This window comes from Salvelinus namaycush, chromosome 42, assembly GCF_016432855.1.
Source record: "Salvelinus namaycush isolate Seneca chromosome 42, SaNama_1.0, whole genome shotgun sequence".
Taxonomy (NCBI): Eukaryota; Metazoa; Chordata; class Actinopteri; order Salmoniformes; family Salmonidae; genus Salvelinus; species Salvelinus namaycush.
In genome coordinates this window covers 5,816,586-5,832,227 of record NC_052348.1, presented here as the reverse complement: position 1 = coordinate 5,832,227, position 15,642 = coordinate 5,816,586, and the positions used below count along the sequence as shown (strand labels likewise).

The following is a 15,642-nucleotide window of genomic DNA, read 5'->3' as shown; positions in this document are numbered from 1 at the left end:
AGCTAGCGTACATAGAGAGAGAGCTGAGAGAGAGAGAGAGAGAGAGAGAGAGAAAGGGCTCTGAAGAAGAGGTCTAAAGCTGCTGACATCTCAAAAGCATTCCTCCCACTTGGTCCTGCTCACATATCAGACAGCAGACAAGGCTAGTCAAGGCCAGAGGTACTCCACACACCGGTGAGTCATGAAACTCCACAACACACATTGTGTGCATCCCAAATGGCACCCTATTCCCTATACAGTGCACTACTTTTGGCCAGGTTACATAGGGTTCTGGTCAAAAGTGGTGCACTATAAAGGGAATAGGGTGCCGTGTGGGACAGAGCCACTGTCAACAACCACAAGATATGAAATATAGGTTTACTTCTCTGTGGCGAAAATCATCCCAACTAAAATGAAACAGAACTTTTAAGCCTTCTCAAAATGTGCTCTTAAAGTACGTGTCCAGAGAGTTTTTTCCCCCACTTGTCTTGTCGTGTGTATGACTGCATGTGTGTCCACGCCTCACCGTGCGAATGGCGATGGGGATGCCCGTGTCATCCACGGGGCCAATGCCCTCGTAGTGGGGCGCCTTGATGACCGACACCCTCTTCTCCTCCTCTGAAAAGCGGGCGACGGGCACCGTGCTGCTCATGCTGGTGTGGCCCGACATCACCGACTCTGAACCTTCTGTATGGTGTGTGTGTGTAGTGCAGTGTGTGCAGGGGGAGAGAGGAGGAGAAAAAAGGGATGAATAGAGGGATGGAGGAAGGAAGAGAGGACAGTAAACTGATGGGCAGGATTTGGATGGGCTGGCCCAGAAAACACACAAATACACACACACACACACACACACACACACACACACACACACACACACACACACACACACACACACACACACACACACACACACACACACACACACACACACACACACACACACACACACACACACACACACACACACACAGCAGCCCCTCACCACACACACACGCACACGCTCCCATCCTCTCATCTACAATGTTGGATAAGCACTTCACAGTAGCGGGGAAACAGTTTACTAGAGATATCCACTGAGTATGCCAAACATTAGGAACACCTTCCTAATATTGAGTTGCGCGTGCACCCCCCCCCCCCGGCACCTACTACCATACCCCGTTCAAAGGCACATACATCTTTCGTCTTGCCCATTCAGAGCGTGGCACACTGAATGGCACACATACACAATCCATGTCTCAATTGTCTCAAGGCTTAAAAATCCTTCTTTAACTTGTCTCTTCCCCTTCGTCGACACTGATTGAAGTGGATTTAACAAGTGACATCAAGAAGGGATCATGGCTTTCACCTGGTCAATCTGTGTCATGGAAAGAGAAGGCGGTTCCTAACATTTTGTACACTCAGTGTGTATACAGTACATCGTAGTAAATGTAGGGATGTGCGACGCCGATGTGAGTTATGCCCCGATAAGCATATTCCCACTGCCAGGTCCACTTTGTCAGCAATTCATTTCCCATTGTGTTCCCCTATCGAGTAGTTCCCTTCTGCCTCTAATGGGTGTAAATACATCATATCCTGCAAACAACATTAGTCCCCAATACATCAACTAACTAGACAAGTGCATTAAAGGGCCATTATTTCTGGGCGGTAGTAAGAGTGAGGGGATCAATATCAGAACAAAGTGAAAGTATGAGTTGAGGTAAATTACCACAGTAGCCTGATGACGTGTAAATTCATAGAAAGTTATCAATTGGCTTAATTTGTGTGGAGGCGTACATTGTGGTTCAGGATCGTTCTTAGCGTAAGAGTGCTTGGTTATGCAGTGGTTGTCAAGCCTTATTCTGTGCTCATTATTTTGTTAAAAGGTAAGACTCGGTAATATGGCATTGTGGTTCACAGCAGGGCAGCTGCCTGCTTACACAAGTCAACAACAAAAAATCTAAAATCAGCCCCGACACGGTCGGGATCCCCACTCTCACCTGCGTTCCGACTCCGCACGCGAACCCCCCCTGGGCTGAACGAGGCGGGGAGAGGGGGGTAGGCCGGGGGTGAGGACGGTCTCTGGGGGTGGGGCGCACCTCCATTCATTGCCACTTGAATAGCTTGGCCCTGGAGGAGAGAGATGCGAGAGAAAAAGAGAGAGTGAGGGGAGGGGTGGGGAGACAGACAGAGGGGGGGTGGGGGGGGGGGGGGGGCATCAGAACCAGGAGGGTAAAAACAGTGCACTCCCATTTGCAAGAAACAACATTTATAGTGGTCAAAACTGATGGGACAGACACCCACATAATGTTATCAGCTGGTTAAGACTCAAAGACTGTACTGAGAATTGATTCGTCTGTAATAACAATAGGTTTACCAGTAAGACTAAAATGGTTATACGAGTAGATTGTGATGCAGGTCAAAAAGTGATTGTTATGAGAGGAGTGCAACAGACAGTATTGGAAAGTCGTGCTGCATCAGAGAACACACAACGGGTTAGTTAAAAAGAAGTAGTTGAGAAGTCGGAAGTCAACAAACATGGGCTTACGTCAAAAATCAGGCGTTTCATTATTGGTTAGAAACGACACGTAAAAGACCGTGTCAAATCCTTGTCACATTGAAAAGACCCACAATCAAAACTCCCACAACGAAATAAAAGACTTAACAGGCATAGGAAAGAAGATGTTGTACCTAAAAGTTAATGACAGTTGGACAAATCCTCACATTTTTGGTATGTGAGAAACACACACAAAAGACACGCTACATAGGTGGGATCACGGTACATAAAGACGTTGTTAGACTAAAACCATCAGAAGAGTGCAAAGGGAGATGTTATGACAGTGGGACAAGGGGGTAGGGCTTTCAAGAGCGCCTCACTCAAGACGGGTGAGTGGATTAGTTGGAAGAGCTTGTAAACACTATATTGTTTGGGTGTGGAACAGTTTTGGAGGTTGGGGGGGGACTCAAGCTTCCTTGGTGTAGCCAGTAGTTAGCGACGTTGTGGGGGGGGGATAGTTACGTTAGTGGCAGCAGCGGCGGAGGTTAGCGGCGGCGCCTCGTCGGTGCTCGTGGTGGACGCGGAGGTCGACATGTGGCTGAGGGTGGGCGAGGGTGTGGGAGACATGCCGGGAGAGTCCAGGCTGCAGATCTGGAGCTCCTCCAGGAGGCCCGCCGTGGAGGACGAGTACTGGCTGAGCGCTGACACTGTCACGGGGGAGAGCGAGGGTGACATGCCCCCCATACCTCCACCAGCACCAACCATGCTAATGCTAACCCCGCCGACTACGGCAATTTTGTCCATTCGGTCCCGCCCGCCGCGCTCCAAGGTGGCGTATGGGGACGGGGCGTACGGGGTGGGCGACAGGGCTTTGAGGCTCGCCAGGTAGTCCAGTGAGTCGGCGCTGTGGCGGTTGTAAGGGGAGCGGCGGGCGCTGTGGTCGGGGGAGCAGGGGTGAGGAGGCGAGCCCTGGTAGGATGGAAGGGGGTTATGTAGGAGGAAGAAAGGGAGGGGGAGAGAGTTTAATGATGCAGCTGTGCATGGTCGGGTGGTCCAAACAGGGCAGGAAGTGACACCGTGTGTGACATAAAATGATGTGCTGTTTTGTCACACTGCATTATAGTGTGCAGACTGTTGTTACCTTCACTGTGGGGTAAGAGATTGGATTAGTGCAATCACAGTGTTTGAAGATATTGGACATACTGTGCTCTAAAATCTGGCCAACCCTCTGACAAACGCACAAACACACGCACAATCCCTGGTTAGTCTGGTTGATTGGTTGTGCCTGACAAACCACTGTGGTGCTGTTGAAGAAGAACTGACAGAGGTTGATTAGAAAACTGGAACTCAGTTATAGTACCAGCACATTCGCTTCGGCCGGTCGAGGTGGAACTGGAGGAGGGCCCTTCACCTTCTTGCCCTCCCCAGGGTCAGAAGCTGGGGCCTTGGAGCCCGGTGGTTTGGGGCTCCGCGGGGCCATCTGGACGGAGAGAGAGGCTGTGTGATGGCTTTGGGGGCCGATGGAGGAGTCTCTACGGGGGGGAAGGTTAGGGGGAGGAGGGGAGGTGGTGAAATTCTCACGCTGGGGGACGGGTTGGTGGGAGGGGGGATCAGGGATGGTGACGGGGGTGAGTCTGAGGGAGGACACCTTGCGCTCTGCGGCCTGAAGCTGGGTGGTGGTGGAGGAAATAGCAGTGTAGGCTTTGACCTTGCTGGTGTCATTGGGGATGGGGTTGGGTTCTGGTTCAGATTGGGGTACAGAAGTGGCGGTAGTGCTCCGGTGGTGCGAGTAAGAAGACATGCTCTTGACTGTGTAAGACTCTTTGAGGACGGCCTTCTCGTTGGAGAGGGCTAGCATCCCGGGTCCGAGGGTCTCGGCTAGGAGGGAGCTGTAGGAGGGGGGGATAGCGCCTGTGGCGGGGGAGGGGTAACTCTCTCTCCTAGGGGGCGGGAGGGGGACCTGATAGACAGCCTGTGCAGCCAATGAGAATCAGAGAAGGAAAACAGCAACAAATAATGTTTATCAATGGAATGATTGAAATAAAGATATGAGACGGACAAAATCCCGTCCCAAGTATAATACAAGACCAATACACCCTTGACTGCAATATATTCACGTTTTTTTTCTTCTCTACGTTGTAAACATTTTATGAGGTTGTGGTGCGATTTATTTGCCACTTTAAAAGCCGACGTCATAAAAATGTGGCCTGGAATCAAACAGAGATCGTTTTAGAAGATTGAAGAGATGTGTGGAGCAGACTGCTTCCTTACTGCGTTTATTATCCCCAAATGACACACACACACACACACATACACACACACACACACACACACACACACACACACACACACACACACACACACACACCCACCCACCCCTCTGGGGGAGGAAAGGAATCTTTGATTAGTCTCTTCATAGCCGCTGGAAAACAACATAAACATATCAACTTGAATCAACAGAAAAACTTGACAGGGGAAATTCTCTGGAGGCACTGGTGGTGAAGGAATGAAGGAATAACACTGCAAGATTTATTCACATTATAAACTTCCTGATAAAGAACGATTCACACTGCTTTAATACTACAGATTCAACAATGATAGCTTTGCCACTGAACTCAGTGTGGTGTGAACACTCTGGTTAAACCGATGAAACACGTTAAAATGCTGTATAGGAATTCAACAATGCACAGTGTGTGTATTCACCTGTGTGGGGGACCTCTTGTCTTGCAGGTTGGGCCTGACGCTGCGGAAGCCCTTGGCGGCCAAGGAGGAAGTGATGTCGTCGCCGTTCCTTAGGCCATCGGTGCTGCGTGACCTCCAAGCATCTGGAACACACACACACACACAATTACAGGTCACAGTCACACATCTCATAATACAATTATACGTGACAACTAGACCCCTTGACGCCAACCCATGATGTATCCCTTTTCACTGCTTAGAGTGCAAGATAAATTGGATGTGAGCATCGTGTCAAGATAAGACACACCACATTGAACTGCAATTACCTGAATCTGACGAGTGAGACTCACTCCCTGTGAGGAGAAAAGAAACGCACATTAACGTTACTTTTGGTGTGCATGTCTAGATGCAGGGTCCTCATCAATATGCAGCAAGAGAGACATTTGAATGGTGGGTTCAGTAGTTTGAATACATATCCAAATTAATGAGACAGACTTCTGAAAGAGGGGGAGAAGAACATTTAGGGAAGGAAAAAGGGATAATTCAATGACACATAGAAGGTATACGGTTAATATGGAGTGCTGTCAGAGGTCTATTCTACACCATCGATTTCTAGCAGAACGTTCCCCAATGTTGTGTTCTACACAATCTATTCTCATCTGAACGTTGTGCCCTTCTGAACGCAGCCCTTACAAAAGCCAATAGAGCTGAGACAAAGCCAGGACATTATGACAAGAGAGATAGACACCAGGGTCATGTTCTTTCAGCACCAAACGGAACAAATAAGAGTGAAACGGGGAGGTACCATCTGATCATTTCCAATAACAAATGCTTGTTTTCCCATTGCAAAACATTTTGCCACGCTGTGCCCTATTGAACATGACCCTGTGTTACCGTCCACATATCCCAACTGCTATTAACTCGAGTGTCAAACAGAATATAGATTATAAACCTATTATTAGAGGTAAGAGGACATACAGCATCTAACCAGCTAGATACACTCAACGGGGCCCAAAACAAAGTAACACGGGCTAACTAACGAACAAATATTTATAGTTACCAAATAAATAACTGCAATCGCTAAATGTATTTTATCAGAGAACACCATATTGACTATATAGATATAGCCAAGCTGCATACGGACATATGATGGTGTATGATATGTTTTTATCTTCTAGCACAGCGGACTAAACTAATTACCACACCAGCTGAATCAGGTGTGGTACTGGAATAGATCAAATAAGTGGAACTGGGGGTACTCGATGAAAGGTTTAGGAAACACTACTGTAGAAGATGGGAGAGGTTGCTGTTATTGGGGGGAGCCTACTGAACACTGATGTACAGTACATCAGCCTAACTAATGCACCTATTTCATAGGTTTGCCTATGGTTGGCTTTGGAGAGCGCAGCAGAGTGGGAAACTGATGACAGAGAAGACAACACAAAGCCAGAAAAGAAAGGAATCTCCCGACCAGTCAGAATTAAAACCCTTTACAGGCTTGGCTAAGTTAGTGGTCTCCTACTTCATAAACTGCTATCAGAACTACATTGAAAGAGGGATGAGACAGTCGGGGTCGGGGAGATGAAGTGTGTGTGTGTGAGTGCATGCCTGTGTGTGTGTTGCAAGAGAGTGTTTCTCTGTGCATGCGTGTTTGTGTGTGCACGCTCCTGTGTGTGTGTGCCTGCATGTGTGTGTAGCCGGAACGAGCGATGGAAATTTCACGAGGCGCGGAGGGTGTTTTTCTATCCCTGGCAGGGCTTAATAGCTCTCGCCCGCTGCCTGCCATCGCCCAGGGAATTCTGGGTATCCGGAGATATTCGGCGTTGACAGGATATGTTGTTAATAGCTGATGCCGTCGCGTGCGAAGCCGTCGCTGCCTTGAATTTTCGGGGGAGATGTCTTTCACTTTGTTACCCATGAGCAACAGGGGGGGGAGCGGTCTATTACTTTTCACGGCAGGGAAATGAAAATGCTAAAGTGTCCTGTCATGTGGTTTCCACCCCCCATTGAGCGCTAGCTGGGTCCCTAAAATGAACAGCCTGAGGCAGACCGCACTTGAATCTGTCAACTTGTTCTATACAGCAGATTTGAGGTACAAGTTGTGCTTAACCACAGATCTAAACTCAGATTATCGTACCTTTCAATCCTGGCTTTAGTCATTGGGGATGGCATAATATCTGACCATGTATCAGTGATTAAGGCCAACTTTGATGCTAGTTCACCACACCCTTTAGACCAGGGATTGTCAAATAGGTTTGACAAATTTTTTTCTGAGCTAATAGTAGGTGGGACAGAACATAATTAGCATATAATATTAGCATATATATTGGCCTACATTACAAATTGAACAACATTTTTGACACATCTGATAGTACATAATAAATTCAGTGACTAACAATGATTTCGATCTGATTACGTTCCTAGGTTCAGGGAAGAACGTACACTTCATCTCATCTTTCCCCAAAGCCAAGCCAGCGTGTCTTATTTGCAATGAAAATGTCGCTGTTTGCAAAGAATTCAAACCTCAGATGTCATTATGAATCTACGCATGGAACTTTCAACGTGGCCTTCCCGCCCCAGACAGAGGCCCGACGCAGAAACATCGAAGCGTTAACTGCAAGCTACACCACACAGCTTTATGGGCTGACATATTCTGTCACTTAAAACGGGTTAAATCTGCAGTTACAAGGAAGAGGAAAAACAGTCATGGACATGGTGGAAAAACGCGCGGCGTCCAGGTGGAGAATTATACTCTCTTGCTAAGAAAAACGATACCCTCGCTGGATGAGGCCGCAATTCAAACTGAGCTGATTGAATTCCAGACATCGAGCCAAATCAAGGATGCGCTCAGGAGTGCTGAGTTTTGAGCGTCATGCTCAGAGGAATACAGCACAATAAAGAACCTTGCATTTTATGTGCCAACAATGCTTGGGTCGCCTTACACCTGCGAGTCCTCATTTTCCTCCATGAACGCAATATAGACCATCTCACCCCGACATCCACTAGATCGTGTCCGAGGGGAAACACAACTTTTCCCATTGAGTAAGTAACTTAGAGGTCTGTGAATACTAACATTATTGTGAGTGCTTACCTTCGAGATATTTAGATCTCAAGCTGACTGTATTTTATGTTTGATCTGTCCTTAAAGGAGCAGGCTATCCCGATACAGACATTCAGACATCGCCTTTTTTTCCTTTAAATTATTGTTTTATGTAGGATGCTACATTTTTGGTCAGTTGAAATTGTAAATAGGCCTAATAAATTTTTTAAAAAAAACTTATATTAGGCCATATTTGGTTCTTGTGAAAGACGCCGTTAAGCCTCATAGCCTACCTCAGCCACTTAAGTTATTTTATATGGGTCTAGGCTCGGAAGAAATAGACTCCAATTATGCCCTCGTTGTTTGTAAATTAAAATTAAGATTATTGTTGAATTACTCGACTGGTGTAGTTTTTCTCCATCTGCTACTGTGCAACACTTGCATAACAAGTTAGCTATATTTTCAGCACCTGGCGCTGTTCACCTATTGATTGCGCTGCGGTTGCAGCTTTACGTTTCAGCACCCCAAAACGGTCCGCTACCTGCTTTATTAGCTGACTGTCTTCTGCATTCTCTTGCCTCGTGAAGGAAGTTAAAATGTAACTATAGCATTATTTAGGTAGCGTAACTTTAATCTTTAATGAAAAAAAAAATCATAATTAATTTGGGGGGGCCTAATAACATTTCTGGCAGGCAAGACTTGGCCCGCTTTAGACTATGCAATACCCTCACAAGCAATATTTGTGTTTGATGTCAGTCCATGAAGATTAAAGTCAAAGACAAACACACAACATCCCTGTCCGTTTCCCACTAGATCCAAGCCCAGAGCCAAAAGAGGGGTAAGAGTGAGTCGGGGTTGCCATGGTTTCGAGCCACCACAGTACCATTTCTAAATTGGTCACGCCCAACCGTGTACAGTGCACACATCCGCTGCAAAGCACGTTGGGAATTCCCTCGACTCGAACAGAGCCCAGTCTTACCCAATCACAGCAAAGCTCGGAGAAACTGACACAAACCATCTAGTTTCTCAGAGGAATGAAAAAAAGAACAAAGGGGGAAGAAAAGAGAGTGATATTGAGTGATAGCAGAGGATAAAGGTTGAGGAAACGGAGTGGCAGATGGTGAGAAGGACGCTGGTCCCAGAGGATGACAAACGACGGTTGTCACAGGGAGTAAGACAAATGAAAGCAACAGGAAGTGAATGATATCAGGGCGGTGGAAGGGATGAGGTGGAAGAAAAGACAACATTTAAACAAAGGGGACATTTTATGTCTTGATAGAACATGAAACCCCACGAAGGAATCTATTAAATAGAATGGTATGGGGTATTAACAAAATGAACAACTGTTACAGTGCATTCGGAAAGTATTCAGACACCAACTTGTTCCACATCGTTACGTTACAGCCTTATTCTAAAATTGATTTAAATGTTTTTCTTCTTTCAATCTACACACAATACCCCATAATGACAAAGCAAAAGCAGGTTTAGAATTTTTTTCAAATGTAAAAAATAATAATAATTGAAATATCACATTTACATAAGTATTCAGACCCTTTACTCAGTACTTTGTTGAAGCACCTTTGGCAGCGATTACAGCCAAGAGTCTTCTTGGGTATGATGCTACAAGCTTGGCACACCTGTACTTGGGGAGTTTCTCCTATTCTTCTGTGCAGATCCTCTCAAGCTTTGTCAGGTTGGATGGGGAGCGTTGCTGTAAAGCTATTTTAAGCCCGGGTTCTGGCTGGGCCACTCAAAGACATTCAGAGACTTTTCCCGAAGCCACTCCTACGTTGTCTTGGCTGAGTGCTTAGGGTCGTTGTCCTGTTGGAAGATAAACCTTCACCTCAGTCTGAGGTCCTGAGCGCTCTGGAGCAGGTTTTCATCAAGGATCTCTCTGTACTTTGTTCCGCTCATCTTTCCCTCGATCCTGACTAGTCTCCCAGTCCCTGCCGCTGAAAAACATCCCCACAGGATGATGCTGCCACCACCATGCTTCAGCATAGGGAAGGTTCCAGGTTTCCTTCAAATGTGACATTTGGCATCAAGGCCAAAGAGTTCAATCTTGGTTTCATCAGACCAGAGAATCTGGTTTCCCATAGTCCTTTAGGTGCATTTTGGCAAACTCCAAGCCATCTGTTATGTGCCATTTACTGAGGAATGGCTTCCGTCTGGCCACTTTACCATAAAGGCCTGATTGGTTCCCCAATTACCACAGAGGAACTCTGGAGCTCTGTCAGAGTGACCATTGGGTTCTTGGTTACCTCCCTGACCAAGGCCATTCTCCCCCGATTGCTCAGTTGTCTGGCGGCCAGCTCTAGGAAGATTCTTGGTGGTTCCAAACTTTTTTCATTTAAGAATGGTGGAGGCCACTGTGTTCTTGGGGACATTCAATGCTGCAGAAATGTTTTGGTAGCCTTCCCCAGATCTGTTCCTCGACACAATCCTGTCTCAGAGCTCTACAGACAATTCCTTTGACCTCATGGCTTGGTTTTTTCTCTGACATGCACTGTCAACTGTGGGACCTTATATAGACAGGTGTGTGCCTTTCCAAATCATGTCCAATCAATTGAATTTACCACAGGTGGACTCCAATCAAGTTGTAGAAACATCAAGGACGATCAATGGAAACAGGATGCACCTGAGCTCAATTTCGAGTCTCATATTTTTAATACATTTGCAAAAATAATACATTCTAACAACCTGTTTTCGCTTTGTCATTATGGGGTATTGTGTGTAGATTGATGAGAATTATATATTTTTTTAATCAATTTTAGAATAAGTCTGTAACGTAACAAAAATGTGGAAAGAGTCAAGTGGTCTGAATCCTTCCCGAATGCACTGCATGGCTTATTTGCGCAAAGTCAAAAGTTGCACATGCTTTGTTAGCATGGCCTTCACTTACCCCCTCCAACATCAGTGTGACTCAATGATCGTCTGTACAGGCCTGCGTATGTGTGTTAGGCATAAGGGTTGTGTTTTGTTGGTGTGTGTGTGTGTGTGTGTGATAGTGGTGTGTATTAGGTGTGTGTGTTAGTACCTGTAGCCAGATTCGGGACACTCTGGACCCGCTTCATGTGGGAGCGGGTGACTAGCAAGGCGGCGCTTTTGCGCGTGCGTCCTCCGCTATCTGAGAAAGCACAGCCAGCAGCCACGGCAGCAGAAAGCAGCGCACACACACACACACACGCACACAAACACACACACACACACACGCACACACACACACACACACAAGCCAAAAGGCCCCCCAGGAAAGAGAAGGCAAAGCACATGCATTACAACGGCTCCATTCTCATAAGCAAAATGGGAACGGGAGGAGGATGACGGCTCATGTCAAGATGGATGGAGGGAATCGTCTGAACTGACATACGTCATAGTATCCTATAGTTACACAGCAATGTGGACTCGGCAATATGATGCCATTATACACAGTGTTGTTGTTTCTGTCAGCAGGAAGTTGCCCACTGTGATGTCATATCGCTGACTGATTGTCTATGTGTCTACTCTCTTAGGTTGTCAATACTGAATAGAACTAAAAACTATAAACGAGATTCTATAACAATCATCACCAAATCTGAACCGATTTTGTGTTCGTTTACATTCTGGTCGATTCAGGCAGTAAAACACACAGTAATTAAACGTCCTACTTCATATGAACTGTGACCTCAGTGCAGATTAACGTTCATGCTTGCTTGGTCATCGACGTGGGAGTAATGAAACGCTGTTCATTTCTCCAAGAGGGCACAGAATCACTCTGCATGCAGAACGTTTCAGCACACCCCGCCATTTCGAAGGCAGCGTTCTGTAGGCTGTGGGATGTTCAGTGACTCAATAACTCGTGATGTAAACATTTACCAAAGCTGGAGCAAAACTCTGATTGCAATGTCATGGAAACTTAACGAGGGGATATGCCTGGCGGACTTGATAAGAGCATTCTAGATTGTGCGGAGGCTATTGGCACCTCGATACGTCTTGTGCTGGAAACAATTACCATAGCAGGAACAAATCCAGACTTTCATTGGCAGAGTAACAGAGGGCGTGGGAGTGTAATAACACTAAGTGAAGGATCTGTCATCATAGCTACTGTAATGAAATAGTCTATACATTTTGGGATGCGGGCCAAGTTTAAGATGGAGCTTTAGAGGCCGATTTATGAATTAGAGGCCGATTTATGAATGAGAGTAATTACGTGGGTGTATAAGTAGACCATAAAGCAATGGAATATGTGTAATGCCTCTATGCATCTACATTATAGAGCAGGGGTGGCCGTCACCCCTCCTGGAGAGCTATTGAATGGGGGGGGGAGCTTTTGCTTCAACCCTGTTGTAACACACGGTCCTATGAGCAGCTGATTGGTAGGGTTGGGTTTGTTAGAGCAGGGTCGGAGTGAAACCCTGCAGGAGAGTAGCTCTCCAGGAGGAAGGTTGGCTACCCTTGCTCTATACGCTTAATTGATCAAAGCTGGAATCGGCCGTTCTTCATTCAAAACCTTTCTGAATGCTAGGCTAATGCTAGCAAGATGTCGATACTCTAACAGCTCTAAAAGTCTTCAAACAGATCATTTATTATAAAAAAAAAAAAAAAGAGATCTGTTGCGAACTTGCTTCAATCTGAATCTTCAAATCAAATGAGAGTTGGTTGAAAAAAAAAAAAAACGATGATACAGCTAAGCAACTCCGGCAGCAAGCAGTACTCAACAGCTGGCAAATGTCAACAAACATGGATATGCGCAATGCCTTGAGTTGTGTGTGCATGTGTTGCGTGGCGTTTAAAAACAGGCCTATCACATACCTGTATTCATGTCGAAGAGGTCTCCTAACAGTTCTACCGTCGCTGGGTACACTTTCCTGGAATAAAAGGAATCAGCGATAGAGGTTGGATTATTACCCACCGTAAAGCCCTCAGAGAAACAGAAATCCTACTTCTCTTTCACAGTACCTGGCGCAATTCAGCTTGACATGCCATGTGAACCGCCAATGTGCATTCGTGAAATGGACATTGTGAATAATACATACACTGTACCTCAAAAGTTTTCCCATCAGAAATAACTTGAGATTCTGACTCAAAAACTAAAGTCTCTTAAAGGGGGACGTTTTGATTACAAAAAGTAGTGCGGTTGTACAAACAGACCTCATTTCCTCAAATAGCTCCAACATGCATTCCTCCCATTGGTGTGAAGGGCAGCAGAATTAACATTGCCCCAGTTTTGTGCCAGGCTCAACACGACGTGTAGCCTAAAATGAACATTCATTCTTGTTTGTTTGTCGTTTTCTTGACTTCTGAATCAGGTGGATTACTGCTCGGCTGGACAACAGTCCTAACAGTCATACAGTAGCTAGGGTAGCTGTATCTCTACAGAGTAGCTCCTGGATTTGAGTATCACAAAAGCATGTAGTCGTGGAATGTGAAACATTTTCATCTTCCTTCCTTTAATCTATATTGTATGAGGAAACCCCCTTGAGTTGTGCAGCTCATTTCCCAGGGGGACATAACAAAATATCTTATTTATTTTTTTACATCTAATTTATTGGAGGTAATAAAATAAATATCATGAATTTTAGCAACTATGTGGACGATAATATAAATTCAACTTGAAGCACTGAAAATATATTATACATGGAAAACTGAATTTATAAATCAACAAATCTATAAATATTGTATAATATTATAGGCTACACATAGACCATCGCACAAAAGACCATACAAAGAAAACCTACTTCCTGCTTCACTGAGCACAAGGGCTCTGTCACAAGTTACATCTACAGATACATAACTCGTTATGACAGAGCGCCAAACAGAGGGACGGGCAGAATCAAACTGCTTCACTTGTGGAGCGATGAGCTCGCGGCTGACGGGCGAATCAAAATCAATTAGTGTACCTCAGATCTGGCACGTCTTTATGCATCCTCCCTGCCTCACTGTCGACTGAAAACAAAGCTAACCTTACTTTTAAATGAGGCCATTTCCAACTTACAACAATAGGGTAGGTATCTTCCTCCGAAAATCCCTGGCAGAACGGAGCAAAATATCACCTTTGTATGAGATATTCCCTTTGAGTGTCTGCTATGTTTTTTTTTTTATGTCACTCAATGTCCACGCTGTCACACTGGCATAACATCATGATAAGGGACTGATAAATGCTACAGGCCAACAATACAGCTACTTAACTGTACCGTATGTACCCGTACCAAACGTACACCAAATGTAATTCCTTAATGCTGTACACGATGGGTGATGAATCAGCTCGGAAAATACTCTTGTCCATGATTGATATGGAAAGGCGAGAGTCGGTGTGTGTGTGTGTGCACGTACGAGTATGTTTGTGTATGTGTGTACACGTTTTTTTATGCGTGTGTGTGTATAAGTACGGTGCCTTCGGAAAGTATTCACACACCTTTACTCTAATCCATAATGTCAAAGTGGAAATCTGTTTGTAGAACATTTTAGAAATGTATAAAAAATGAAAAGCTGAGATGTCTTCAGTGAATAAGTATTCAACCCCTTTGTTATGGCAAGCCTTATTAAGTCCAGGAGTAAAAATGTGCTTAAATTGCATAATAAGGGGCCTCCCGGGTGGCGCAGTGGTCTAGGGCACTGCATCGCAGCGCTAGCTGTGCCACCAGAGTCTCTGGGTTCGCGCCCAGGCTCTGTCGCAGCAGGCCGCGACCGGGGGGTCCGTGGGGCGACGCACAATTGGCCTAGCGTCGTCCGGGTTAGGGAGGGTTTGGCCGGTAGGGATATCCTTGTCTCATCGCGCTCCAGCGACTCCTGTGGCGGGCCGGGCGCAGTGCGCGCTAACCAAGGGGGGCGGGTGTTTCCTATGACACATTGGTGCGGCTGGCTTCCGGGTTGGAGGCGCGCTGTGTTAAGAAGCAGTGCGGCTTGGTTGGGTTGTGCTTCGGAGGACGCATGACTTTCGACCTTCGTCTCTCCCGAGCCCGTATGGGAGTTGTAGCGATGAGACAAGATATTAATTACTAGCGATTGGATACCACGAAAAGGGGGTAAAATAAAATTTTAAAAAATTGCATAATAAGTTGCATGGACTCAGTGTTCAATAATAGTGGTTAACATGATTTTTGAATGACTACCCCATCTCTGTACCCCACATACAATTATCTATAAGGTGCCTCAAATCGAGTAGTGAATTTCAAAACACAGATTCATCCAAAGACCGGCAAGGTTTTCAATCCCTTGCAAAGAAGGGCACCGATTGGTAGATGTAAATATTACATCTTTTTTTTAATAAGACGCTGAATATCCCTTTGAGCATGGTGAAGTTATTCATTACAGATGGTGTATCAATGCACCCAGTCACTACAAATATGCAGGCGTTCTTCCTAACTCAGCTGCCGGAGAGGAAACGACATTGAATGTTCCTGTGCTTGAAATTCACTAGTTACAATTTTGATTTAAAAATCGTCTTGAAAATCTAAAGTCAAGACTTGTAAATGGTTGTCTAGCAATG

At 45.7% G+C, this 15,642-nt stretch overlaps 1 protein-coding gene and 1 long non-coding RNA gene across 2 annotated transcripts in view; both read right to left on the bottom strand.

The window, feature by feature from the left end:
- LOC120035124 (sorbin and SH3 domain-containing protein 2-like) overlaps nt 1-5,485 on the bottom strand; it is a 35,915-nt gene extending 30,430 nt beyond the window's left edge. Inside the window, exons 1-5 of the mRNA XM_038981918.1 lie at nt 5,461-5,485; nt 5,156-5,277; nt 2,975-3,421; nt 1,956-2,085; nt 506-666 (exon numbers count right to left, since the gene is read on the bottom strand). Of these exons, the coding sequence (XP_038837846.1) occupies nt 506-666; nt 1,956-2,085; nt 2,975-3,256 (573 nt within the window). The 5' untranslated portion in view covers nt 3,257-3,421; nt 5,156-5,277; nt 5,461-5,485. The remainder of the gene's footprint in view (nt 1-505; nt 667-1,955; nt 2,086-2,974; nt 3,422-5,155; nt 5,278-5,460) is intronic.
- Nucleotides 5,486-11,218: 5,733 nt separating this feature from the next.
- LOC120035125 overlaps nt 11,219-15,642 on the bottom strand; it is a 42,655-nt gene continuing 38,231 nt past the window's right edge. Inside the window, exons 3-4 of the long non-coding RNA XR_005474112.1 lie at nt 12,966-13,021; nt 11,219-11,301 (exon numbers count right to left, since the gene is read on the bottom strand). This is a non-coding gene — a long non-coding RNA (uncharacterized LOC120035125). The remainder of the gene's footprint in view (nt 11,302-12,965; nt 13,022-15,642) is intronic.